This window comes from Oncorhynchus clarkii, chromosome 9, assembly GCF_045791955.1.
Source record: "Oncorhynchus clarkii lewisi isolate Uvic-CL-2024 chromosome 9, UVic_Ocla_1.0, whole genome shotgun sequence".
NCBI lineage: Eukaryota > Metazoa > Chordata > Actinopteri > Salmoniformes > Salmonidae > Oncorhynchus > Oncorhynchus clarkii.
Window position 1 is genome coordinate 15,975,597 of NC_092155.1, and position 26,325 is coordinate 16,001,921.

Here is a 26,325-nt window from a genome sequence, read left to right on the forward strand (position 1 = left end):
ACTCTGTTCCCAGGTCAGTTTGTCTTTAGAGAAGTAGTAACATGATCCATTGTAGAACTCCCAGCCAGGAGAACACAGCTGACTGGTATTACATCTCTTCTGATTCCCTAGAAGAGAGAAGAGATAACATCATTGAAATGTGATAACTTCACTTCTATATCCTGTGATGGTCTTGTTAAATGTGTGTGTGCCCCTTTAAAACTTCTTTGGTATAGGGGGCAGCATTTTCACTTTTGGATGAAAAGCATGCCCAAATTAAGCTGCCTGCTACTCAGCCGTAAAAGCTAGAATATCAATATATCCTCAGTCCCAGTTGCTAATACATGCATATTAGTAGTAGTAGATTTGGATAGAACCCACTCTGAAATTTCTAAAACTGTTTGAATGATGTATGTGAGTATAACAGAACTCATTTGGCAGGCAAAGACCTGAGAACAATCCAAACAGGAAGTGAGAAATCTGAGGTTAATAGTTTTTGAACTCTGCCCTATTGAATACACAGATGGTTAATGTTGCACTTCCTACGCCTTCCACTAGATGTCAACAGTAATTAGAAACTGTTTTGAGGATTCTGCTCTAAAGGAGGGGGAATGAAAGGGGAATGACTGAGTGGTCTGGCAGAGAGCCCAGGGTGCGCGGCACGCGGTCATGTGAAAGAGACTTATTTTTCCATGGATGTTCTACAGACAAAGGGATTCTTTATGATTAAAAACATCCGAAAGATTGATTATATACATTGTTTGATATGTTTCTACGACCAGTAATATTACTTTTTGGAATTTTCGTCCACCATTTCCGCTGGAATTGCCTGCGCCTCATGAGTTTCGATTTGTTTACTAAACGCGCGAACAAAAGGATTATATTTGGACATAAATGATGGACATTATCGAACAAATCAAGCATTTATTGTGGACCTGGGATTCCTGGAAGTGCATTCTGATGAAGATCATCAAAGGTAAGGTAATATTTATCATACTATTTCTTACTAATGTTGACTCCAAAACATGGCGGAAATCTGTTTGGCTAGCTTGGGTTCTGAGTGCCGTACTCAGATTATTGCTTTTTCGGTAAAGTTTTTTTTTAAATCTAACACAGCAGTTACATTAAGGAGAAGGTGGATCTATAATTCCATGTACACTGCTCAAAAAAATAAAGGGAACACTAAAATAACACATCCTAGATCTGAATGAATGAAATATTCTTATTAAATACTTTTTTCTTTACATAGTTGAATGTGCTGACAACAAAATCACACAAAAATGATCAATGGAAATCAAATTTATCAACCCATGGAGGTCTGGATTTGGAGTCACACTCAAAATTAAAGTGGAAAACCACACTACAGGCTGATCCAACTTTGATGTAATGCCCTTAAAACAAGTCAAAATGAGGCTCAGTAGTGTGTGTGGCCTCCACGTGCCTGTATGACCTCCCTACAACGCCTGGGCATGCTCCTGATGAGGTGGCGGATGGTCTCCTGAGGGATCTCCTCCCAGACCTGGACTAAAGCATCCGCCAACTCCTGGACAGTCTGTGGTGGATGGAGTGAGACATGATGTCCCAGATGTGCTAAATTGGGCGGGCCAGTCCATAGCATCAATGCCTTCCTCTTGCTGGAACTGCTGACACTCCAGCCACATGAGGTCTAGCATTGTCTTGCATTAGGAGGAACCCAAGGCCAACCGCACCAGCATATGGTCTCACAAGGGGTCTGAGGATCTCATCTCGGTACCTAATGGCAGTCAGGCTACCTCTGGCGAGCACATGGAGGGCTGTGCGGCCCCCCAAAGAAATGCCACCCCACACCATGACTGACCCCCGCCAAACCGGTCATGCTGGAGGATGTTGCAGGCAGTAGAACGTTCTCCACGGCACGTCACGTCCACGGTTCGTCACGTCTGTCACGTGCTCAGTGTGAACCTGCTTTCATCTGTGAAGAGCACAGGGCGACAGTGGCGAATTTGCCAATCTTGGTGTTCTCTGGCAAATGCCAAACATCATGCACGGTGCTGGGCTGTAAGCACAACCCCCACCTGTGGACGTCGGGCCCTCATACCACCCTCATGGAGTCTGTTTCTGACCGTTTGAGCAGACACATGCACATTTGTGGCCTGCTGGAGGTCATTTTGCAGGGCTCTGGCAGTGCTCCTCCTGCTCCTACTTGCACAAAGGCGGAGGTAGCGGTCCTGCTGCTGGGTTGTTGCCCTCCTACGGCCTCCTCCACGTCTCCTGATGTACTGGCCTGTCTCCTGGTACCACCTCCATGCTCTGGACACTACGCTAACAGACACAGAAAACCTTCTTGCCAAAGCTCGCATTGATGTCCCTTCCTGGATGAGCTGCACTACCTGAGCCACTTGTGTGGGTTGTAGACTCCGTCTCATGCTACCACTAGAGTGAAAGCACCGCCAGAATTCAAAAGTGACCAAAACATCAGCCAGGAAGCATAGGAACTGAGAAGTGGTCTGGTCACCACCTGCAGAAACACTCCTTTATTGGGGGTGTCTTGCTAAATGCCTATAATTTCCACCTGTTGTCTATTCCATTTGCACAACAGCATGTGACATTTATTGTCAATCAGTGTTGCTTCCTAAGTGGACAGTTTGATTTCACAGAAGTGTGATTGACTTGGAGTTACATTGTGTTGTTTAAGTGTTCCCTTTATTTTTTTGAGCAGTGTATATATATAGTAGTGTATTATGTTGCATGAGCATAATTACTGTCTTACCCTAATTAGCCAGGACGTCCCTAGTTTGACAGTGGTGCTCCATTTTCAAATCAAATCAACATTTATTGGTCACATACACGTGATTAGCAGATGTTATTGCGGGTGTGCGAAATGCTTGTGCTTCTACAAAAAAAAATATATATACCAGACACACAAATCTAAATAGGAATGAATTAAGACTATATACATATAGACGAGCGAAATGAGTAATGCAAGATATGTAAACATTATTAAGTGACAGATACCGTAGAATAGTATAGAATACAGTATATACATATGAGATGAGTAATGCCAGAGGGAGAGCCCGTTTCATCATAGCGCTTAATGGGTTTTCCAACTGCACTTGAAGAAACTTTAAAAGTTCTTGAAATGTTCCGTATTGACTGACCTTTGTGTCTTAAAGTAATGATGGACTGTTGTTTCTCTTCGCTTATTTGATTGTTCCTGCCATAATATTGACTTGGTCTTTTACCAAATAGGCCTACCTTCTCTAGGGAGAGCAAACAAGGGATCCGCTCTAGGGAAGTCATAATCCTGGTCGTAATAATGGAAGTTCTGGTGAGTTACCGCTGCTCTAATATCCAATAACTCTTCCCGGTATAATGACACAAAACAATTCCTGAGCTAATAACGTAAAAAATAGTACAAAAACAAACAAAATACTTCCCGGTGTAATGACACAAAACAATTCCTGAGCTAATAACGTAAAAAATAGTACAAAAACAAACAAAATACTTCCCGGTGTAATGACACAAAACAATTCCTGAGCTAATAACGTAAAAAATAGTACAAAAACAAACAAAATACTTCCCGGTGTAATGACACAAAACAATTCCTGAGCTAATAACGTAAAAAATAGTATAAAAACAAACAAAACACTGCAGAGTTGCTTAAGAGCTAGTCGCAATACTGCCATCTCCGTCGGCGCCATCAAAGCACTTCATGATGATAGAGGTGAGTGCTACGGGGCGATAGTCAGTTACCTTTGCCTTCTTGGGTACAGTAACAATGGTGGCCATCATGAAGCACGTGGGAACAGCAGACTGGGATAGGCAGAGATTGAATATTCCCTTAAACACACCAGCCAGCTGGTCTGAGCATGCCCCGAGGAAACGCTAGGGATGCCAACTGGGCATCCTTTTGAGGGTTTAAATGTTTTACTCATGTCGGCCACGGAGAAGGAGAGCCCACAGTCCATGGTAGTGGGCCGCGTCAGTGACACTGTGTTATATTCAACGCGTGTTGAATGTGTTTAGCCTGTCTGGAAGCAAGATGTGGATCTCGGTGATGTGGCTGGTTTTCCTTTTCTAGTCCGTGATTATCTGTAGTCCCTGCCACATACATCTCATGTCTGAGCCATTGAATTACGACTACACTTTATCTCTGTACTGACTTGTAGCTTGTTTGATTGCATTGCGGAGTATATATTCTGCCATATTACCAGTCACCTTGCCATGTTTAAATGCGGTGGTTCGCTCTTTCAGTTTCGCGCGAATGCTACCATCGATCCGCGGTTTCTGGTTAGGGTAGGTTTTAATAGTAACAGTGGGTACTACATCTCCTATTCACTTCCTTGTAAACTCAGTCACTGAATCTTTTCAGTTTTCCCAGTTTTCTCCTACATTTCCCCCATGTGGGCCAGCCCCCTAGCATTTTGAGTTCTACCAATGAGCTTTAGCCCCTCGCCATATGAGTGACATCTAGCAAGACGTACATCATGCAATCACAGCAGAGTGAGAGCAATCTGAACATATGTGAAGTAGTACGCAATTTTCAAAGACCACTTTTGGCTCATGAGAGATACTTTCACAACTACTGGCTAAAAAGTATACAAAAGTGCCGGAGAATCTCTTTAATGGTATATATACCCATTGACTCTTGAACAATGTAACTTATAAATGCCTCGTGAGCTAAGTTCAATTGCCGTACCCCATCAGCTGAAGACCCATTGAGATTTGTATAATTACTTTTTAGGGAAGGGTGTGCCTGAAAAGGACAGTTTTCTTATGTCATATCCTCTCTGCAGCAGTTCTGATGAGCTGGTCAGTACTGGTACTGTGTATCACTTCCTATTTACCAAACCAGGAAAAGTGCTGGGGTGGCAACATTTCAGTTTGAACCACATTGCTAATAACAAAACTCTATCATTGAATGTCTGGCATTACATTGGAATACCCCTGGTAACAAAACGGAATAGAATATTATAGACTATTATAGAACATTATAGAATAGAAGAGAAATGTCAAAATAGAACTCTGCAAACAGCTACTTTAGGTTGATCAGTTTTAGTCCAGTTGCAACATCAGGAAATACTAACAGAAATAACTTGAGACGTGACATCCTTTCTCTGATAAAAATAGTGATGTGCAACGTTTTATAACATCTAAGATAGAAAGGACCTCTCACTATACTTTAACATTAAACTACTGTAGTTCTTCAACCAACACACACAAATGACACGCTTTTTCTGTAATTTAGCACATGCTCTTACCCAGAGTTATTTACAGTGACTGCATACAGTTTCATACTTTTTCGTACTGGTCACCTGAGGGAATCGAACCCACAACCCTGGTGTTGCAAGTGCCATGCTGTACCAAATTATTCATCATTTCCATTACTGTATTACGTTCCATGTGTAAACAACTTGACCAGGTCTGGCTCATAGCATCAAAATCCCTCAAAAATTCTGTACAGTATGTGTTTATATCTACGATGCATTTCGGAGACTATTCAGACCCTTTGACTTTTCCACATTTTGTTACATTACAGCCTTATTCTAAAATGGATTAAATAGTTGTTTCACCCTCATCAATCTACACCCAATACTCATGACAAAGCAAAAACACGTTTTTAGAAATGTTTGTTAATTTATTTTTATTTTTTAATGAAAAATTAACATTTACGTAAGTATTCAGACCCTTTACCCAGTACTTTGTTGAAGCAATTTTGGCAGCGTTTAAAGCCTCAAGTCTTCTTGAGTATGATGCTAAAAGCTTGGCACACCTGTATTTGGGCAGTTTCTCCCATTCTTCTCTGCAGATCCTCTCAAGTTCAGTCAGGTTGGATCGGGAGCGTTGCTGCACAGCTATTTTCAGTTCTCTCCAGTGATGTTGGATCAGGTTCAAGTCCGGGCTCTGGCTGGCCAATCAAGGACATTCAAGGACTTGTCGCTGAAGCCACTTCTGCGTTGTCTTGTCTTGGCTGTGTGCTTAGGGTCGTTGTCCTGTTGGAAGGTGAACCTTTACTCTAGTCTGAGGTCCTGAGCACTCTGGAGCAGGATTTCTCTGTATTTTGCTCCGTTCATCCAGCCCTCAATGCTGACTAGTCTTCCAGTCCATGGGTCTGAAAGACATCCACACAGCATGATGCTAGCCACCATTGGAATTTAGGCCAAAGAGTTCAATCTTGGTTTCATCAGATCAGAGAATCTTGTTTCTCATGGTCTGAGTCCTTTAGGTGCCTTTTGACAAACTACAAGCGAGCTGTCATGTACTTTTTACTGAGGAGTGGCTTCCATCTGGCTACTCTACCATAAAGGCCTGATTGGTGGAGTGCTACAGAGGTTGTTGTCCTTCTGGAAGGTTCTCCATTTTCCACAGAGGAACTCTGGAGCTTTGTCTGAGTGACTTTCTGGTTCTTGGTCACCTCCCTGACTCATGCCCTTCTCCCCCAATATCTCAGTTTGGTCGAGCGGCCAGCTCTAGGAAGAGTCTTGTGGGTTCCAAACTTCTTACATTTAAGAATGATTTATGCCACTGTATTCTTGGGGACCGTCAATGCTGCAGAAATGTTTTGGTACCCTTCCCCAATTCCTTCGACCACATGGCTTGGTTTTTGCTCTGATGTGCACTGTCAACTGTGAGACCAAATCATGTCCAATCAATTGAATTTACCACAGGTGGACACCAATCAAGTTGTAGAAAATATTTAAGGATGATCAATGGAAACAGGATGCACCTGAGCTCAATTTTGAGTGTCATAGCAAAGGGTCTGAATACTTATGTAAATAAGGTATTTCAGTTTTTTTATTTTCATACGTTTGCAAACATTTCAAAAACCTCTTTTCACTTTGTCATTATGTTGTTGTTTTTTTTAATCCCCTTTTCACCCCAATTTCGTGGTATCCAATTGTTGTTAGTAATTACTATCTTGTCTCATCGCTACAACTTCCGTACGGCTCGGGAGAGACGAAGGTCGAAAGCCATGCATCCTCTGAAGCACAACCCAACCGCACTGCTTCTTAACACAGCGCAACTCCAACCTAGAAGCCAGCCGCACCAATATGTTGGAGGAAACACCGTGCACCTGGCTACCTTGGTTAGTGCGCACTGCGACCAGCCCACCATAGGAGTCGCTGGTGCTCAATGAGACAAGGATATCCCTACCGGCTAGGCCGATTGTGCGTCGCCCCACGGACCTCTCGGTCACGGCCGGCTGCGACAGAGCCTGGGCGCAAACTCAGAGTCTCTGGTGGCACAGCTAGCGCTGTGATGCAGTGCCCTAGACCACTGCGCCACCCGGGAGGCTTCATTATGGGTTATTGTGTGTAGATTGATGAGGGAAAAAATATATGTAATCCATTTTAGAATAAGGCTGTAATGTAACTAAATCTTGAAAAAGTCAAGAGGTCTGAATGCTTTCTGAATGCACTGTATGTGGACAGACAGACAGACAGACAGACTGTGTCTCTGTCACAGAGACCACCATGCAGGAAGTGACACAAGATGTTACCTGAAACGTAGAAGGGACCTTTGTCAGTAGTCAAGGGCCCACTTCCTCCCGAAAACACACAAGTCTGCGGGTTTTTCATGTACCTCAACCACACTGAACAATGAGCATGCAGGAGAACTCATGCAAACCCTTCCGCTGGCACATGACGCCTACATTAAAATATACACACACATTGTTCTGAAACCATTGTCATAGAAATATTTAGTCTGTCATATTTCACAAATACCGGAGCATGTGAGTTCAAATATACTTTTTATTACTTTATAATAAATGCCGAGCTGGATGATGAATACAACGGCCTTCCAGTCTTGGCACACACGTTTTACACATTTGTCCTCCTTACGTCATACTCATAGTAACTACTCTTAATGGCTCATCACCTCTGGTATTTAGCCACCGTTATCATATTGACTTCATATTAGGACATGGAACCTGTAGAGCCACAGAAATAGTTTCATGCATGTAGGACCATAGCAACAGATCTTGGCACTCTTCAGGAATAACCAATACATGTCATCCTGCTAACTCTTCTGAAAGGGACACCCCTGTTCTGGAAAATACCCAAAAAGTGTAACCACAGCAACAGTAAACAAGTTGGCCATAATAGTTACAAGAATATCCATCCGTGCATGTCTAATAGTGTCAAATGACCCAAAGCACATAACTAGTTTTGCTGGCTCCTTCTGAAAAAAATAATTGCCACATATGTCCTGAAACATTCACAATACCATAAGTCTGATCAGTATAGTAACAGACCCCAAACACACCCACTCCTCATGGTCTAACTCTCAAGCTGATGGAGGGGTGTTTTCAGAGAACCACCATACAGTGTGACTTCCTTTTTAACTAACATACAGCGAGTCTATTCTAGAACAGCAGCCCTCATCAAAGGAAATCTCTTCTCGCTCTTCTTTACTCTCTCTCTCTCTTCTCTGTTTGTTTTCGCAAGTCTAGCTAGCTACCAGTCAGTCACAGAGAGATAGGGAGGACGTACAGCCAGAGGAAACAGACATACAACTCCTAACAGAGATGTCTGGTGGTCCCCTCTCCTCCTCCTCCAAACAGGGAATACTCCTACTCTCTATCCTCCACTATGGTTGGTATTGTATGGAATCTTTACTTTCTGTTTCTCATGTTTTGTATCAATTACATTTGCTTGCTTGCATGATAAAGTTAGGAATAATAGTTAAACTGTTAACTTCCTTTGTTTTTAACTCTAACTTTAACCCTTATCCTAACCTTAACTTTTACCCCAACCATTATTCTAAACCTAACCTTAACTTAATTTTAGCAAGCAGTTGCTTATCAACTGATAGTTTCTTGATAATTTGACCATCTGTATATCATCTACAGTGCATTCAGAAAGTATTCAGACCCCTTCCCTTTTTCCACATTTTCTTAAGTTACATCATGATTCTAAAATGGAATAAATAAATACACATTCTCATAAATCTACACACAATGCCCAACAATGACAATGCAAAAACAGGTTTTTAGAATTTCTTGAACAATTATTTAAAATAAAAAACTGATTCCTTACTTACATAAGTATTCAGACCTTTTGCTATGAGACTCGAAATTCAGCTCAGGTGGATCGTGTTTCCATTGATCATCCTTGAGATGTTTTTAACAACTTGATTGGAGTCCACCTGTGCTAAATTAAATTAATTGGACATGATTTGGAAAGGCACACACCTGTCTACATAAGGTACCCCAGTTGGCAGTGCATGTCAGAGCAAAAACCAAGCCATGAGGTCGAAGGTTTTGTCAGAGGCACAGATCTGGGAATGGTACCAAAAAATGTCTGCTTCATTGAAGGTCCCAAAGAACACAGTGGCCTCCATCATTCTTAAATGGAAGAAGTTTGGAACCACCAAAACTCTTCCTAGAGCTGGCCACCTGGCCAAACTGAAACTTCCAGGTCAATCATCTCTGCAGCACTCCACCAATCAGGCCTTGGAGTTTGCCAAAAACACCTGAAGGACACTCAGACCATGAGAAACAAGATTCTCTGTTCTGATGAAACCAAGATTGAACTATTTGGTCTAAATTCCAACTGTTACATCTGGAAGAACCCTGGTACCATCCCTACGGTGAAGCATGGTGGTGGCAGCATCATGCTGTGTGGATGTTTTTCAGTGAAAGGGACTGGGAGACTAGTCAGGATCAAGGGAAAGATGAACAGAGCAAAGTACAAAGATATCCTCCATGAAAACCTGCTCCAGAGTGCCCAGGACCTCAGACTGGGGTGCAGGTTTGCTTTCTGACAGGACAATGACCCTAAGCACACAGCCAAGACAACGCAGGAGTGGCTTTGGGACAAGTCTCTGAATGTCCTTGAGTGGCGCAGCCAGAGCTCGGACATCAACCTGATCGAACATCTCTGGAGAGACCTGAAAATAGCTGTGCAGCGATGGGAGGAAAGCACAAGTACAGGTGCGCCAAGCTTGTAGCGTCATACCCAAGAAGACTTGATGCTGTATTGGCTGCCAAAGGTGCTTCAACAAAGTACTGAGTAAAGCAAGCCTGGGCAACTCCAGTCCTCGGGGGCGTGATTGGTGTCACACCTTTTCCCCAGCCCCAGCTAACACACCTGACTCCAATAATCAACTAATCATGATCTTCAGTTTTAAATGTAATTTGTTTAAATCAGCTGTGTTTGCTATGGATGGAGAAAAGTGTGACACCAATCAGGCCCCCAGGCCTAGAGTAATGCTTATGTAAATGTGATATTTCAGTTGTGTATTCTTTATACATTTGCACACATTTATAGAAACCTGTTTTTGCTTTGTAATGATGGGGTATTGTGTATAGATTGATGAGGGGAATAACAATTTAATCCATTTTAGAGTAAGGTTGTAACGCAATAAGATTTGGAATAAGTCAAGGGGTCTGAATACTTTTTTCAGGACAAGAACAACTGCTGTTATGTTCGACATATTACATTTTGCTTTGTTGTAACTGTATTATTTTATTATTTTATTCTTACTTCAGGAAAGAAGACATTGTTTAAAGGTTAATGATATGTGATTAATAGTAGACTGCCATGAATGTATTATGTTGCCCATGCAGTGTATGTATCACGACTCCATATATTGACCCAGATGCAGACACAAGAGGCGGATAGTACAGTTCTCAGATGATTTACTGGATTCTGGAGTCGCCTCTTCACTGTTGATGTTGAGTCTGGTGTTTTGCGGGTACTATTTAATGAAGCTGCCAGTTGAGGACTTGTGAGGCGTCTGTTTCTTAAACAGGACACTAATGTACTTGTCCTATCGCTCAGTTGTGCACCGGAGCCTCCCACTCCTCTTTCTATTCTGGTTTGAGCCAGTTTGCGCTATTCTGTGAAGGGAGTAGTACACAGCGTTGTACGAGATCTTCAGTTTCTTGGCAATTAAATAGTCATTTACAACATCAACAATGTCTACACTGTATTTCTGAGCATCGCCTTCCAAGGCGAGATACAGTTATTTAGTTATACCGTCCTTAATGATATCACAAAACAACAACTGATTTGATTTTTGTTTAAGTCTCACCAACCATTTCCCACATTATTTACGTTAGAAATATCGTTTCAATGTCCAATCTTTTGATGTTACAGTACTGCAAAATGTCTCTCTGTTGTAACAAAGGAATTTTTTACTTTCATTTCTGCATAGTGGGAGAGAGAGAGTTCCTGTAAGGTATTTGTGACACTCATAAAACTGTCCAACTGCCCCCACTTCCCCCCCTTCCTCTCTGGTGGGAGAGGGGGATCTCTCTGATCCTCACCCAGGAAGGAAAGTTATGACAACACGCAGGGGTTTGTGATCAGGTCAGAGTCAGGCAGGTACAGGGCGGCAGGCAGGATTGGGGTCAGGGTAGGCAGAAATGTCAGAACCGGGAAAACTAGGAAACAGAACTTGACAAACATGAAGACAGGAAAGCACACTGGTAAGACCTGACAAGTCTAGACGAACTGGCAACAGACAAACAGAGAACACAGGTATAAATACACTGGAGATAATGGGCAAGATGGGTGACACCTGGAGGGGGAGGGGACAAGCACAAAGACAGGTGAAACAGATCTGGGTGTGACAGTATGATTCATTTCTGGTGCATAATTACACAGTAAACACATTATGTAATAATAATAATAAAGTAATAGTACAATTAATAATAACATTAATAATAATAATAGTAATAGTAATAATAATAATAATACATGGTATTTATGTAGCACTTTCAAGGATCCAAAGTCTCTTACATGTGGTGTTTGCATTTCCACATAGTTGATTTGTACTTAGACGTGAGCAGAGGAGCATTTATTGATAAAGATCCACCCCCACTTCTCTTTTCCTGTAATCTCGTCCTGCTCTGCTGAATGTTGGGGAGGAGTGGACTTGAATAAAGTAAAGTAGACCCACACACTCAAATATGTACAGATATGTTAAATGCAGATATGTAAAGTGTCATGCAGTATACAGTATATAAACTTTGAAAAGTGCTATTTAAATGAAGTCCATTATAACCTATTCATTGATGGGGTAAGACTTTACATTGCAGTGTATTATTGTGTCATTATTTGTGTAGGCACACCGTCGGCACACTGTGTACAGTGAACAATGAGTAATTACAATATCTTCTACACTGTACTTACATGAGTAAAAATTACACAGTAATTAGAGCCCTGTAGTGAAAAGTGTAACCATTGATCAATGTCAGAATGTCATGATGTGTATTTGTGTGTTTCAGGTGTGGGTATTTCTCTGTTCAACAAAGCAGTGGGGGACTCAGTGGAGCTGCCCTCAGGCTTAGAAAGGGAAGGTATCAAGTCAGTGGAGTGGAAGTATAAAAAAATGGTCATTGTAGAATTTGATAGGAACATTTCCTTACCAAGATCACAGTTTAAGGGGAGACTAGAGATGAACGACAGTAACTTCAGTTTAACAATCCAAGAACTGTCACTGCAAGACTCAGGGGAATTTCTAGTTTCTGCCGCATCAAACAAAGGAAGACAGATTCCAACCAAGACCATCCATCTTCAAGTCCATGGTAGGCTGCTTTGTGTTATTCCATCTTTTTATCTTGTATTGTCTTTCTCCTGGAGGTATGGTCCATTTAGAATAATTATCTCTCCTTCTGTCTCTCTCTCGTTTTCTCTCTGTTTTTTTTTTCTCTCTCTCTCTCTCTCTCTCTCTCTCTCTCTCTCTCTCTCTCTCTCTCTCTCTCTCTCTCTCTCTCTCTCTCTCAGAGCCTATATCCAAGGTGGTGATCCAGAAGGAGATCACGCTATTGGCCAACCAGTCCTGTTCAGTGTGGCTGCTGTGCAACGTGTCAGTCGGCTCCAAACTCTCCTACACCTGGGAGAGAGGGAATGAGACGTACAGGGACGACGAGCAGATACACTTCTCTCTGTCACCTGCAGACGGAGACATCAGTGTAACCTGCACTGCCTCCAACTCAGTCAGTGAGAAATCTGCCTCAGCAACAGTAAAGTGTAGTAATGACACAACCACCCCAGGTAACTAGATATAATAACAATCCAACATACACTTTTCATATAGTGTGCTTCTATGCTTATGTTGTGAAATATAATATACAGTATTATGTAGTACATGTGATGACATTGGTTAGATATAATATACCGTATTATGCAATATATGTGATGACATTGAATAGACATAATATACAGTATTATGTAATACATGTGATGACATTGTGTAGATGTAATATACAGTATTGTGTAATATATGTGATGACATTGGGTAGATATAATACACAGTATTATGTAATACATGTGAGGACATTGGGTAAATATAATATACAGTATTATGTAATACATGTGATGACATTGGGTAGATGTAATATACAGTATTATGTAATACATGTGATGACATTGGGTAGATGTAATATACAGTATTATGTAATACATGTGAGGACATTGGGTAGATGTAATTTGGAACTCTGTAGGCTTTAGCATATTGCATAGTCTAATCCAGTAGTTCCCAGCTCCAGTCCTCCAGTACACCCAACAGTACACATTTTTATTGAAGCTCCGGTGACAAGCACACATGATTCTACTTGTCATTAATCATCAGGCCCTCAATGAGTTAATTCAGGTTTTTTTTGTCTGGGGCTACAACATAAAATGTGTGCTGTTGGGGGTACTAGAGGACTGGAGCTGGAAACCACTTCAGTATTTCTTAATCCTGGTCCTGGGGACCTAAAGGGGTGCACATTTTAGTTGTTGCACTAACACTACACACATGATTCCACTAAGGTATGATGATGAATTGATTAGTGGAATCATGTCTAGGGCAAGAAATGAAACGTGGACCCCTTTGGGTCTCCATGAGCAGGTTTCAGAAACACCAGTCTAATCACATCTGTGTTTATAGAGTATGATACATGGATGGAGTGGTATAGGATCTACATCGTTGTACCAGTAGGCGTCGCTGTGTTGCTGATCCTCACTGTAGCTGTGGCAATGTATTACTGCAGGGGGCGCTGTAACACGGGTATGTACAGCATAGGGGTCTCATCTATACTTAAAGTGACATTTTAGGCCCTGGAAGTATTCTTAGGATTATTATGTTGTGGCATACGCTTAATTAGATTATTTTTTCAAAACGTTGGCCTTAGGGACATTATGGATATTGGAAAAAGATTATGGAACCTCAGAAGTGCGTAATTTATTCATTCTTGGGTATGTTTGTGGATATTCTGACTAGTATCTATCTGATTGGTTGATATTTTGTTCTTGTCATACACAGCAGCTCTGACTGACGACACAAGAATGAAAGATGTAAGTATGCATTGCCGTTCTTATGTACTCATTTTTCAAACACTCCACAAATTTCTTGTTAACAAACTATAGTTTTGGCAAGTCAGTTAGGACATCTACTAAGTCATTTTTCAAACAACTGGTTACAGACAGATTATTTAACTTATAATTAACTGTATCACAATTCCAGTGGGTCAGAGGGTTACATGCACAAAGTTGACAGTGCCTTTAAACAGTTTGGGAAATTCAGAGGAGTACCTGTGGATGTATTTTAAGGCCTACCTTCAAACTCAGTGCCTCTTTGCTTGACATCATGGGAAAATCAAAAGAAATCAACCAAGATCTCAGAAAAAAATGCACACCTCCACAAGTTTGGTTCATCCTTGGGAGCAATTTCCAAATGCCTGAAGGTACCACGTTCCTCTGTACAAACAATAGTAAGTATAAACACCATGTGACCACGCAACCGTCATACCACTCAGGAAGGAGAGATGAATGTACTTTGGTGTGAAACGTGAAAATCAATTCCCAGTACAACAGCAAAGGATCTTGTGAAGATGCTGGTGGAAACAGTTAAAAAAGTATCTATATCGACAGTAAAACGAGTCCTATATCGACATAACCTGAAAGGCCGCTCAGCAAGGAAGAAGTCACTGCTCCAAAACCGCCATAAAAAGCCAGGCTATGGTTTGCAACTGCACATGGGGACAAAGATCGTACTTTTTGGAGAAATGTCCTTTGGTCTGATGAAACGAAAATATAACTGTTTGTCCATAATGGCCATTGTAATGTTTGAAGGAAAAAGAGGGAGGCTTGCAAGCTGAAGAATACCATCCCAACCGTGAAGCATGGGGGTGGCAGCATCATGTTTTGGGGGTGCTTTGCACAGAAGGGATTGGTCATGAGGGAGGAAAATTATGTGGATAATTATGTGGATATATTGAAGCAACATTTCAAGACTTCAGTCCGGAAGTTAAAGCTTGGTCGGAAATGGACAATGACCCCAAGCATACTTCCAAAGTTGTGGCAAAATAGCTTAAGGACAACAAAGTAAAGGTATTGGAGTGGCCATCACAAAGCCCTGACCTCAATCGTATTGAACATTTGTGGGCAGAACTGAAAAAGCATGTGCTAGCAAGGAGGCTTACAAACCTGACTCAGTTACACTAGCTCTGACAGGAGGAATTTGGCAAAATTCACCCCATCTTATTGTGGGAAGCTTGTGGAAGGCTACCCGAAACGTTTGACCCAAGTTAAACAATTTAAAGGCAATGTTACCAAATACTAATTGAGTGTATGTAAACTTCTGACCCACTGGGAATGTGATGAAATAAATAAAAGCTGAAATAAATCATTATTTCCAATATTATTCTGACATTTCACTTTCTTAAAATAAACTGGTGATCCTAACTGACCTAAGACAGTGTCACGCCCTGACCTTAGAGAGCTTTTTATGTCTCTATTTTGGTTTGGTCAGGGTGTGATTTGGGTGGGCATTCTATGTTCTGTATTCTATGTTCTTTTATTTCTATATTTTGGCCGGGTATGGTTCTCAATCAGGGACAGCTGTCTACCATTGTCTCTGATTGGGAATCATACTTAGGCAGCGTTTTTTCCCTTTGCTATTTGTGGGAAGTTATCTTTGATAGTGGCACTATAGCCCTGTTAAACTTCACGGTTGTTTCTTCGGTTCTTGTTTTGTTGGTGACATTTATATCTATAAAAACTAAATGTACACTCACCACACTTCACCTTGGTCTCCTTCCGACGACGGCCATGACAGACAGGGATTTTTACTATGACTAAATGTCAGGAATTGTGAAAAACGAAGTTTAAATGTATTTGGCTAAAGTGTATGTAAACTTCCAACTTCAACTGTATGTGTACTGTATTACACTATACTGTGTACTGTAATTTCTGATTGCTGTGTATATTTCAGCACAAATAGGCAGTATTTTTGTGTTTTTGTGCAATGTTCATCCATTTTGTTTATTGGTTTAAGTACCTTTTTCTGTTTTTATTCCAGACAAGAACAAACAGTCAGGTAATGTCCATCTATGAGAACGTAGATGATCTGGCTGTCCCAAGACTGAACAAGGTGAGAGCGAGACATGAATGGTCATACCTGATATATTTGAACAGAAATAAAATAAAACAGTCTCTGTGTGAAAGGGAGACTATGTAGTCTACTTGGAAATTGTATACATAATGCTGAAACAATTTGTTCTTGGTTGCTTTTAACATTTAGTCGCAGACTCTATATGACAAGATCACATTTGGACGCCAGCCAGAAACCCCCTGTTCTTCCTACCAGGAAGTACTGTGAGCTGAACAGGATGTGGTCATAAGCTGGTCATCTTTAAATATAGAACCCTCTGCATCTTCTGCATCCTAAATGTGTACCTTCTGTAATAGATGTTACAGTTTCACTTCATCACAACCTGCACATTTCTGTTTTTATTTTCTTACTTGTTCAGAACTGCAACCTTCGTCTGTTCATGGTCATTGTGTGGTACAACTTATTATTTTCAAGATAGTCAGTGTTACATAACTTTTTGTTAGGTTCTATCGTTGCATGAACTGTTTATATTTGTGTATTAACGACTAATGGCAATTCAAAATGATATTCTTAAAGATTACTTGTGTTTCTGTGGGACTACAAGAGTTGAAAACAAGTTATTTCTATTTATTGTAGTTTAGATGTGTCTATTGTACAGTAAAATGTTTTACATTCCACAGACATGCTTTGTAGAAATCACATAGGCCACATTCACATCAATTCATCATATACTCACTAACTATCTTTTGTTGTTGTGTGAAATCAGACAATGAATAGACCTTAATAATACAATAATACCATCTTTACATATTGAGAAAAGGGAGAGAACATCCTAATAAATATAACGATTTGTAGCAATCATAATGCATAGATCATATAATGATTCTGTTAAGATAATTATGTGTTCAATGTTCATAAACTGAACTTCAATTAAACTACTCGGTCTGTTACCAAGAATTTGTAAGGTTCTTGTTGAAATGAAACAGACAGAGGCCAGTCTACAATAGTCAGCAACGTTTATTTACAAGAGCTCTGGCTATCATTTCATGTACATTGGTTTATATACCTCTCATTTCGTCATAAATGACCCTCCTCCTCTCAGACAATGATACTATAGTTTACAAGTCTTCTCCTATGCATACATTGCTTATCACATCCTGCAATATGTCACACAATCTACTGCAAGCCCAAGGTTTCTCCCCTCCCTAGGTGGGGAGACTTCCTTCCCTGTTATCAGTTTCACAGTGGTCAAAGGTTGTCTGCCACAGTTCCTTGCCTGCTAACAGTCCCTCTTTCTTATGGACAAACATTCTTCATCATTATACAGAGACGGGGTAGAATTCTGTTTGAGAAAGGCTACCTTCAAGTGATAGAAAAACAGGAATTACAACATTCCGGTGTATTATCCTTTATATGACATAATAATAATAATAATAATACATATATTTTATAAAGCACTTTCATTTAAGAACCTCATAGTCACTTACAAAAACAAAGGGATATGGCAGATTCTTGGGCGATTAGCTTCAACAGCTTCAGATGATAGGGCATTGAGGCGGTATGGGTAGGCAGTAGCGTGAGTGGGGGAGCATAGATGGTACAACCTATAGGTAGGCAGGAGTTTTGGTTTGACGGCTACGATGTTTACCTCCTCTCTATAGGTAGGCTGGAGTTTTGGTTTGACGGCTACGATGTTCAGCTCCTCTCTATAGGTAGGCAGGAGTTTTGGTTTGACGGCTATGATGTTCAGCTCCTCTCTATAGGTAGGCTGGAGTTTTGGTTTGACGGCTACAATGTTCAGCTCCTCTCTATAGGTAGGCTGGGTTGTTTTTTCAACTCCCGAAAGTGTAGGACCCACCTGCTTGATGCTTCGACACCTGTAAAAATGCCCCAAAATACCAACACACCTTGGTACAGACATGTGATGTACATACCCACTTGTCAAACATTGGTTGAATTAACATTGTTTCCAAAACAATCTGTGTGAGGAGATTGAATCAACGTGGAAAAGTGATTGGATTTGCAAACAAATCAGCAATGTAAGGGCATTTCATCTTTTTTTAGCTAACTTTTAACCTAAATCCAAGGGCATGCTGATTTGTGGGGGTTGATTTCACATTGAATTCACATTATTTGACAACTCTAGATTTGTAAATCAAATCTAGTAGTTCAGATGATTGGTGTCTGTACCCAGTGGAAAGTAGTGACTTGTTGAACCTGGATGATAAGCATGTAAGGGACTCTATGACAGACATTAAACAAGGCAGTAAGTGATATCTTTTATTTTCCACGTAGCACACAAAAGATAAGTTGCAACGCATCTTCATTTTAGCAAGGAAACTCCCCCCTGAAATGGACAAAAATGAATGGGAACATATTGGCACTGTAACAACCATATATACACACGGTCATTTCATTCAAAGTTGATTGCAAATGCCATATGGCAAATGCCAAGTGTAACACAGCAAAAATCCAATAGATGGCGAGTGCGGTCAACCGTAATTTTTCATATTGCAAATGTAACACAAGTCAAGACCCAAGAGTAACATTTTGAAAATTTGAAAAAAAAAAAAAAAACTTTTCACCCCCTTAAAAAAGTGTTTTCTGGAGCGTTTTTCAAAATTCTTTCGATTTTTGTGTCAATTACACATGTATAAGAACTGTATCAACATACTTTAGTCATATTTTATTATCATCATTTTTTTATTTGTCCACGAGGCATATGTTTTGTCCATTTGCAATATGATTTCATAGGAAGTCAAAAGTCGAAAATGTGAAAACAAATTCAAAAACGTATCACCTCCTTAAAAAAGTGCTTTCTGCACCGTTTTACGAAATTCTTTCGATTTTTTGTCAATTACACATGTAAAAGAACTGTATGAACATACATTTGTCATATTTGATTATCATAATTTTTTTATTTTACTTGTCCATTTGTAATATGATTTCATAGGAAATCAAAAGTCGAAGTCAAAAGTAACTTCTTTTTTTTGCCACAAGCCATAAGAAATGTCCAAATGCAATATGAAAGATTTGAAAGTGGAAAACTGACTGGCCTGATGAACTCGGGATGGCCGGGCAGTGACAGTGCACTGTGCATTTGCAATATGTTTCAATGGGCATTTACCATCATGAATTTGGCATGCTCAAACATACTGCAGAAATGCAAAATTGACTGGCCTGATGAACTCGGGATGGCCGGGCAGTGATAGTGGTTCCTCTCCATCGCCCGTTGTGTTGATTTCATCATGTCCATTTGGTGTTGTTTTTTCACTGTTGAATCATATTGCAAACGCACAGTGCGTTTGCAATATGTTTCAATGGGCATTTATCATCACGAATTTGTCAATCTCAAAAATACAGCAGAATTGCCAAATTGACTGGCCTGATGAACTCGAGATGGCCGGACAGTGATAGTGGTTCCTCTCCATCGCTCGTTGGTGTTGATTTCAGAATATCATTTTGGTGATGGTACCTCACTGTTTAAACATATTGCAAATGGACAAAAGTCAGCCAGCAAGTCACCGTCCATCAGTCAATTAGATATCATTCTGACACCAAACTGATACAAACTGATCCCACACCCACTTTTTCCAACTCGTTTAGAAGCCAACTATCACATATTTCAGAGCTGGCCCAAAATTCGCAGCGCCTTCTGTTCAAACCATAATAAAAACATAAAACACAAAGTTACGTTCTAGCTGCGGGTCCAGTTCTGACATTATGTGTAGGCCTAGCTGAGGCGACCCCGAATCCCAAGTTTCGGCTCGATAGGTCATTCGGTGCCCGAGCAAGACCTTAATTGGTGCTGAAAATCCACTTTTTTCCATGCCTTGCCACGGGGTCTTTGAATGAGTTATCGGACAGAAACGTTGGGGTCCGTCTCTATGGGCCGAGGCGGTTGCAATTCACCTAGTCTTGCGACTCTGGGACATTTCTAAATGTCGTCATTTTCGTGATGTCAAAATTAATTGACGTTATTGCAAATGTACGAGGCTGTTTCTCGGTCCAAGAACCTTCTAGAGCCACATAACTCACCACGCACTGGGTGATCGACCTGGGCTCTAGAACCGATTTCTAAAGTTTCAGAACCCTAGGTCTGACGGTTCTTTAATAGTTCGAACAAAGTTAACTATTGCAGGCTCTGTCTGTCTCTACGCACCACACTGTGTCCCTCCGTCCAAGCTGTGTGTGTGTGTGTGTGAGTTTTTCTTGGAAATTTTATGGGAGACATGACTGATTTGCAGTTAATGAGGGTTGCCTAATCACACATATGAAGTTTTGGAAAGATCTGACTTTTTTAACCCTTCGAAACAGCCCCTATGACACCAATTATGGCACTTCCGGTTGGCACCCGAAGCTAAAAGTAAACACATATCCTCATCGGGGTATGCTTTTACAGAATCCGTTAAGAACTGACTGATTTACACAGGGTTGAATGCACTATTTCTATCAAACATCAGGTTGGGTATGGAAAAACACTTTTAGGGTGATTTTAACCACTTCCGGTTGCTTCAGGAAGCTTAGAATCGACACAAGTAGACCTCATAGTGGCCTGATGGATTGTCATCGAAGACAGGTTCGTAAGGCATTATTAACCCACATAGGCTCTAGGTTGAATTTAGGTTAGCAGGCAATGTATTCCTATAAGGACAGATGTCATTGTAATCTGTTAAAAACTCTGATTTACTGTTAAGGGTTAATGCCACACGGTCAAGGTTAGGCTTGCACAGATCGGGAGGACCTCAGGAACGTACCTGAGGTCGAAATGTGCTTCTCACCCTAATGGTTCTCTCACTGTCACCCAAAAGCAAATGAAATTTAGGGTCAGGCTTCATTTTGGACCTACTTTTTTCACTGTCGCTGCAGTCAGAGCGAGCTACGGTCAAGCGGGGCATCTCGTTAAATTCGGTACGGCCTTGAGAATATGGAAATATCATTGCAGTCTCTGTGTGTCTTTAAGCACCGCACTTGGTCACTCCATCCTTGCTGTGTGTGTGTGTGTGAGAGAGAGATTTTATTTGACACCTGTTGGGAAAAATGACTGAGTTACAGTTCATGAGGGTTGCTTATTCACACATATGAAGTTTTAAAAATATCTGACTTTTTTAACCCTTCGAAACAGCAACTATGACACCATTTTAAGGCACTTCCGGTTGTTACAGGAAGCTGAATGTGAACACATATCCTCATTGGGGTAGGCTCTTACAGAATCCTGAGTTTTAAGTCTTTATGTTTACAATTGACTGTCTACATAAGGTTGAATGCAGTGATTTTCATAATTGCAGGTTATGTATATCAAAACACTTTTAGGGTGAATTTAATCACTTCCGGTTGCTTCAGGAAGCTTAGAATCAACACAGGTAGACCTCATAGTGGCCTGATAGATTGTCATCGAAGACAGGTTCATACGGCATTCATAACCCACATAGGCTTCAGGTTGAATTTAGGGTTGCAGGCAATGTATTCCTATGGGGAGATAAGTCAATGCAAACTGTTTGATGTAAACACCTTATTTTAACTGTTAAGGGTTAATGCCACACGGTCAAGGTTAGGCTTGCACAGATCGGGAGGACCTCAGGAACGTACCTGAGGTCGAATTGTGCTTTTCACCCTAACGGTTCTCTCACTGTCACCCAAAAGCAAATGACATTTAGGGCCAGGCTTCATTTTGGGCCTACTTTTTTCACGGTCGCTGCACTCAGAGCGAGCTACGGTCAAGCAGGGCATCTCGTTAAACTCGGCACGGCCTTGAGAATATGGAAATGCCATTGCAGGCTCTTTGTGTCTTTAAGCACCGCACTTTGCCACTCCATCCTTGCTGTGTGTGTGTGCGTGTGAGGTTTTTCTTTGACATTTGTTGGGAGAAATGACTGATTTACAGTTCATGAGGGTTACCTAGTCACACATATGAAGTTTTGGAAAGATGTGACTTTTTTAACCCTTCGAAACAGACACTGTGACCCCAATTTGTTACGATCTACTAGGTGTGGTGGGTGGAATCAGGCGCAGAGAGCAGGGTACAGTCGTTTTCCTCAGATTTATTCCCCAGCGCAACAAAAACAGTCACGCCAACACACAAGGCGTAAATACGTTGCTAGTCCAAAACAACACCAGGACTAAACAGTCCGGAGAATAAATACAATAATAAATCACACCAACAAAACACAGAGTAACAACAACAAGCCCGCACAAATACCCAGCGGGCCTAGTGCCCCTAAATACCCTACAAACAAATCCTAATACAAAACAGGTGTACCCAATTAACCAATAACCCAAAACAAACGGAAAGGGAATCGATGGCAGCTAATAGGCCGGCGACGACGACCGCCGAGCACCGCCCGAACAGGAAGAGGCACCATCCTCGGCGAGGTTCGTGACACAATTAAAGGTACTTCCGGTTGGCACAGGAAGCTATAAGTAAACACATATCTTGCTCTTACAGGATTCCGAGTTTAAAGTCTTTATGTTAAGAATTGACTGATCTACACAGGGTTGAATGCAGTCATTTTCATATTTGCAGGTTATGTACATCAAAATACCTTTCGGGTGAATTTAACCACTTCCGGCTGCTCCAGGAAGCTTAGAATCGACACACCTCATAGTGGCCTGATGGATTGTTATTGAAGACAGGTTCATAAGGCATTATTAACCCACATATGCTCTAGGTTGAATTTAGGGGAGCAGGCAATGTATTCCTATGGGGAGAGATGTCATTGTAATCTGTGAGATCAGAAAACTATGTTTTCCTGTTAAGGGTTAATGCCACACGGTCAAAGTTAGGCTGGCACAGATCGGGAGGACCTTAGGAACATTCCTGTGGTTGAATTGTCCTTCTAAACCTAACGGTTCCGCCGCTGTCCCCCAAAAGCCCCTGGAATTTAGGGCCAGGCTTCATTTTGAGCCTGCTTTTTTCACGGTTGATGCACTCAGAGCGAGCTATGGTCAAGCGGGCGTCTCGTTGAACTCGGCACGGTCTGGAGACTATGGTGATGCCATTTTTAGTGTTGATTTCAGAATGCCATTTTGGTGATGGTCCCTGTTTGGTCACTGTTTCACATACGTTTGGATTTGCACTCCCATAACAAATTCAGGCTCGCAAATTGGAATCTCTACATCACCATTTTATTTTTATTCTCTTTATACATCATTTCCCCACCCTGCTCTACACATCTCTGAGCCTGATGGTGTTTTTCTGTTTCCAATGAAGAGGCAGAATGCAATAAGCTCATTCCTGCATTTGTTGACTGGAAATGTCCATTGTCAGCAGCAGCTGGACCTGTTGATGTGACCTACTGTATGATGAGGTTGACCTAGAAAAGAGGGTTTGCTGTGCTTTGGCAAAGTGGGTGGGGTTATATCCTTCCTGTTTGGCCCTGTCCGGGGGTATCATTGGATGGGGCCACAGTGTCTCCTGACCCCTCCTGTCTCAGCCTACAGTATTTATGCTGCAGTAGTTTATGTGTCGGGGAGCTTGGGTCAGTTTGTTATATCTGGAGTACTTCTCCTGTCTTATCTGGTGTCCTGTGTGAATTTAAGTATGCTCTCTCTAATTCTCTCTTTCTCTCTTTCTTTCTCTCTCTCGGAGGACCTGAGTCCTAGGACCATGCCTCAGGACTACCTGGCACGATGACTCCTTGCTGTCCCCAATCCACCTGGCCGTGCTGCTGCTCCAGTTTCAACTGTTCTGCCTGCGGCTATGGAACCCTGACCTGTTTACTGGATGTGCTACCTGTCCCAAACCTGCTGTTTTCAACTCTCTAGCGACTGCAGGAGCGTTAGAGATACTCTTAATGATCGGCTATGAAAAGCCAACTGACATTTACTCCTGAGGTGCTGACTTGCTGCACCCTCGACAACTACTGTGATTATTATTATTTGACCATGCTGGTAATTTATGAACATTTGAACATCTTGGCCATGTTCTGTTATAATCTCCACCCGGCACAGCCAGAAGAGGACTGGCCACCCCTCATAGCCTGGTTTCTCTCTAGGTTTCTTCCTAGGTTTTGGCCTTTCTAGGGAGTTTTTCCTAGTCACCGTGCTTCTACACCTGCATTGCTTGCTGTTTGGGGTTTTAGGCTGGGTTTCTGTACAGCACTTTGAGATATCGGCTGATGTAAGAAGGGCTATATAAATAATTGTGATATGATTTGTAACATATTTTTGAACAATGATATGGTGTAATATAATGTATTTTATCTGCAGCTACAGCAATTGTATCTGCATTGTATTGTGTATTGAATTGTATTGTTTGTTGGTTCATTCATTTTTTAGTTTTGACATTTTAGTAATATAGCAGCCGCTCTAATCCAGAATGATTTACAGGAGCAATTAGGGTTAAGTGCTTGCTCAAAGCACAGACAGATTTTTATCTTTGTCGGTTCGGGGATTTGAACCAGCAACCTTTTGGTTACTCCTAACCACTAGGCTACATGTTGCCCTAGTTTGGTTGCATAAATGGGAGCAAAACAAAATTTAAATTCTGAGAGTAATGGAACTAGAAAAGATGATGCATGATCAGAGAAGCAGATCTGATGTCATTGAGATCCGAGGGACCATTGATATACTTGTGATACTATGAGTGGAGGAGGGAGCTGGTCAGGGGAGAAAGACAGTCAGTGTCTGTAGCCTCAGCAGGGCACCATGCTGTCCCCTCATGTCCTCTGTGATCTGGGCTGGTGATAGTTAGCTTAGCTGGCTAGCCACTCTTCTTCACTAACTTTATGTAGCACCCACTTGGGTGATGCTATTATGCTGCCATAAAGGTGCTAGAAGAATAACATTAGCAGTCAGGATAGCTTATCCACTAGTCCCAGCCATCTCCTCATGCAGTCCTCTCACTTCTTCTGCATCTCTCCAAACCAGTGTTGTGGCATTCTAGTCCATTCACATCCAAACAGTCTCCAAACTAGCTTGTTACAGTAGTTAGCAAGTGAGCCACAACTGGCAAATTCAACCTAAACCTAGTTCAGGATGACCAATTATTCACTGATTCTGAATAAGCAATCAAAAATCGGACAGAAAATTTGCAATACGAAAAGTTTTAAAGCCCAGTAAGAGGTTTTAGTGTAAGAGCTGTATGAAAAGAACGCCTGAAATTTCGGCTTGTTTTGGTGGGATGACATTTTGACCTACCTGGTAACATTATGAGGGGGTACATCGGTTAATAGACCAATATGAAAAATAGTTCCAAACCTCTCTGCCAATAACAGCTAGTTTTCAGTTTTCCTCTCCCCACTCAGACCACAGTCAGGCCTAGCAACATTTTAGCTTGATAAATCACTTTTTGCTAAGAAGCTATTTTTGATTGTTGATGACAATTTTAATTGAAATAATCACAGTAAGGTACTTAATTGTTACCCATAAATTATTTGATATTGAGCTAAAATCAGCTGCATTAGACCTTTAAAAACAACCAAATAAGGTGCCATCATGGTAATAAAACAATTAAATTACATTTTACATGTTTGAAATGTATTATTTTTGATTAATTATTCATGTAATTCATGATGTAACATATTTGTATATTAATTTCACAAAATATTATAGGTATTCTATTCACCTGTACTTTTACAATATATTTGCATTGTGTTTCTTGAATAAACTTTTTTTTTCATCCATCAGATGGCATCAGTGTTTATTATTATTATTTTAAATGGATGATGTCATAGTCAACTCTTCCATACAAGCTACTTCGGTCAGCCCTCCTTTCAGCCTAGTATTGGCTTCCCCAATCTGTGAGTTAAAGTGGCAATGGTTCATACATTTTTGGGAATTTTAAATGAACTATTTATACCTATTTATTTTGAAAGAACATAACTCATTAAAACTTCTTATGTCTGCAATCCCGTTAACGGGATGATATGACAACAGCCAGTGAAAGTGCAGGGCGCCAAATTCAAACAACAGAAATCTCATAATTAAAATTCCTCAAACATACATGTATCTTATATAATTTTAAAGGCAATCTTGTTGTTAATCCCACCAACGTGTCCAATTTCAAATAGGCTGCACAGCGAAAGCACCACAAACGAT

The 26,325-nt window shown here is 41.1% G+C and overlaps 1 protein-coding gene across 2 annotated transcripts; it reads left to right on the forward strand.

The window, feature by feature from the left end:
* The first annotated feature begins 8,375 nt into the window (after positions 1 to 8,375).
* LOC139417114 (CD48 antigen-like) lies at positions 8,376 to 17,244 on the forward strand. Of its 2 annotated transcripts, XM_071166357.1 has the most exons (7): positions 8,376 to 8,555; positions 12,197 to 12,496; positions 12,696 to 12,965; positions 13,843 to 13,962; positions 14,218 to 14,249; positions 16,255 to 16,326; positions 16,477 to 16,734. In XM_071166357.1, exons 1-7 carry the CDS (start codon positions 8,489 to 8,491, stop codon positions 16,552 to 16,554), a joined length of 939 nt encoding a protein of 312 aa, XP_071022458.1. In that variant the 5' UTR covers positions 8,376 to 8,488; the 3' UTR covers positions 16,555 to 16,734. The 2 variants fall into 2 exon arrangements, with proteins under 2 accessions (XP_071022458.1, XP_071022459.1); XM_071166358.1 differs by lacking the exon at positions 13,843 to 13,962 and having other exon boundaries at positions 16,477 to 17,244.
* The last annotated feature ends 9,081 nt before the right edge of the window (positions 17,245 to 26,325 follow it).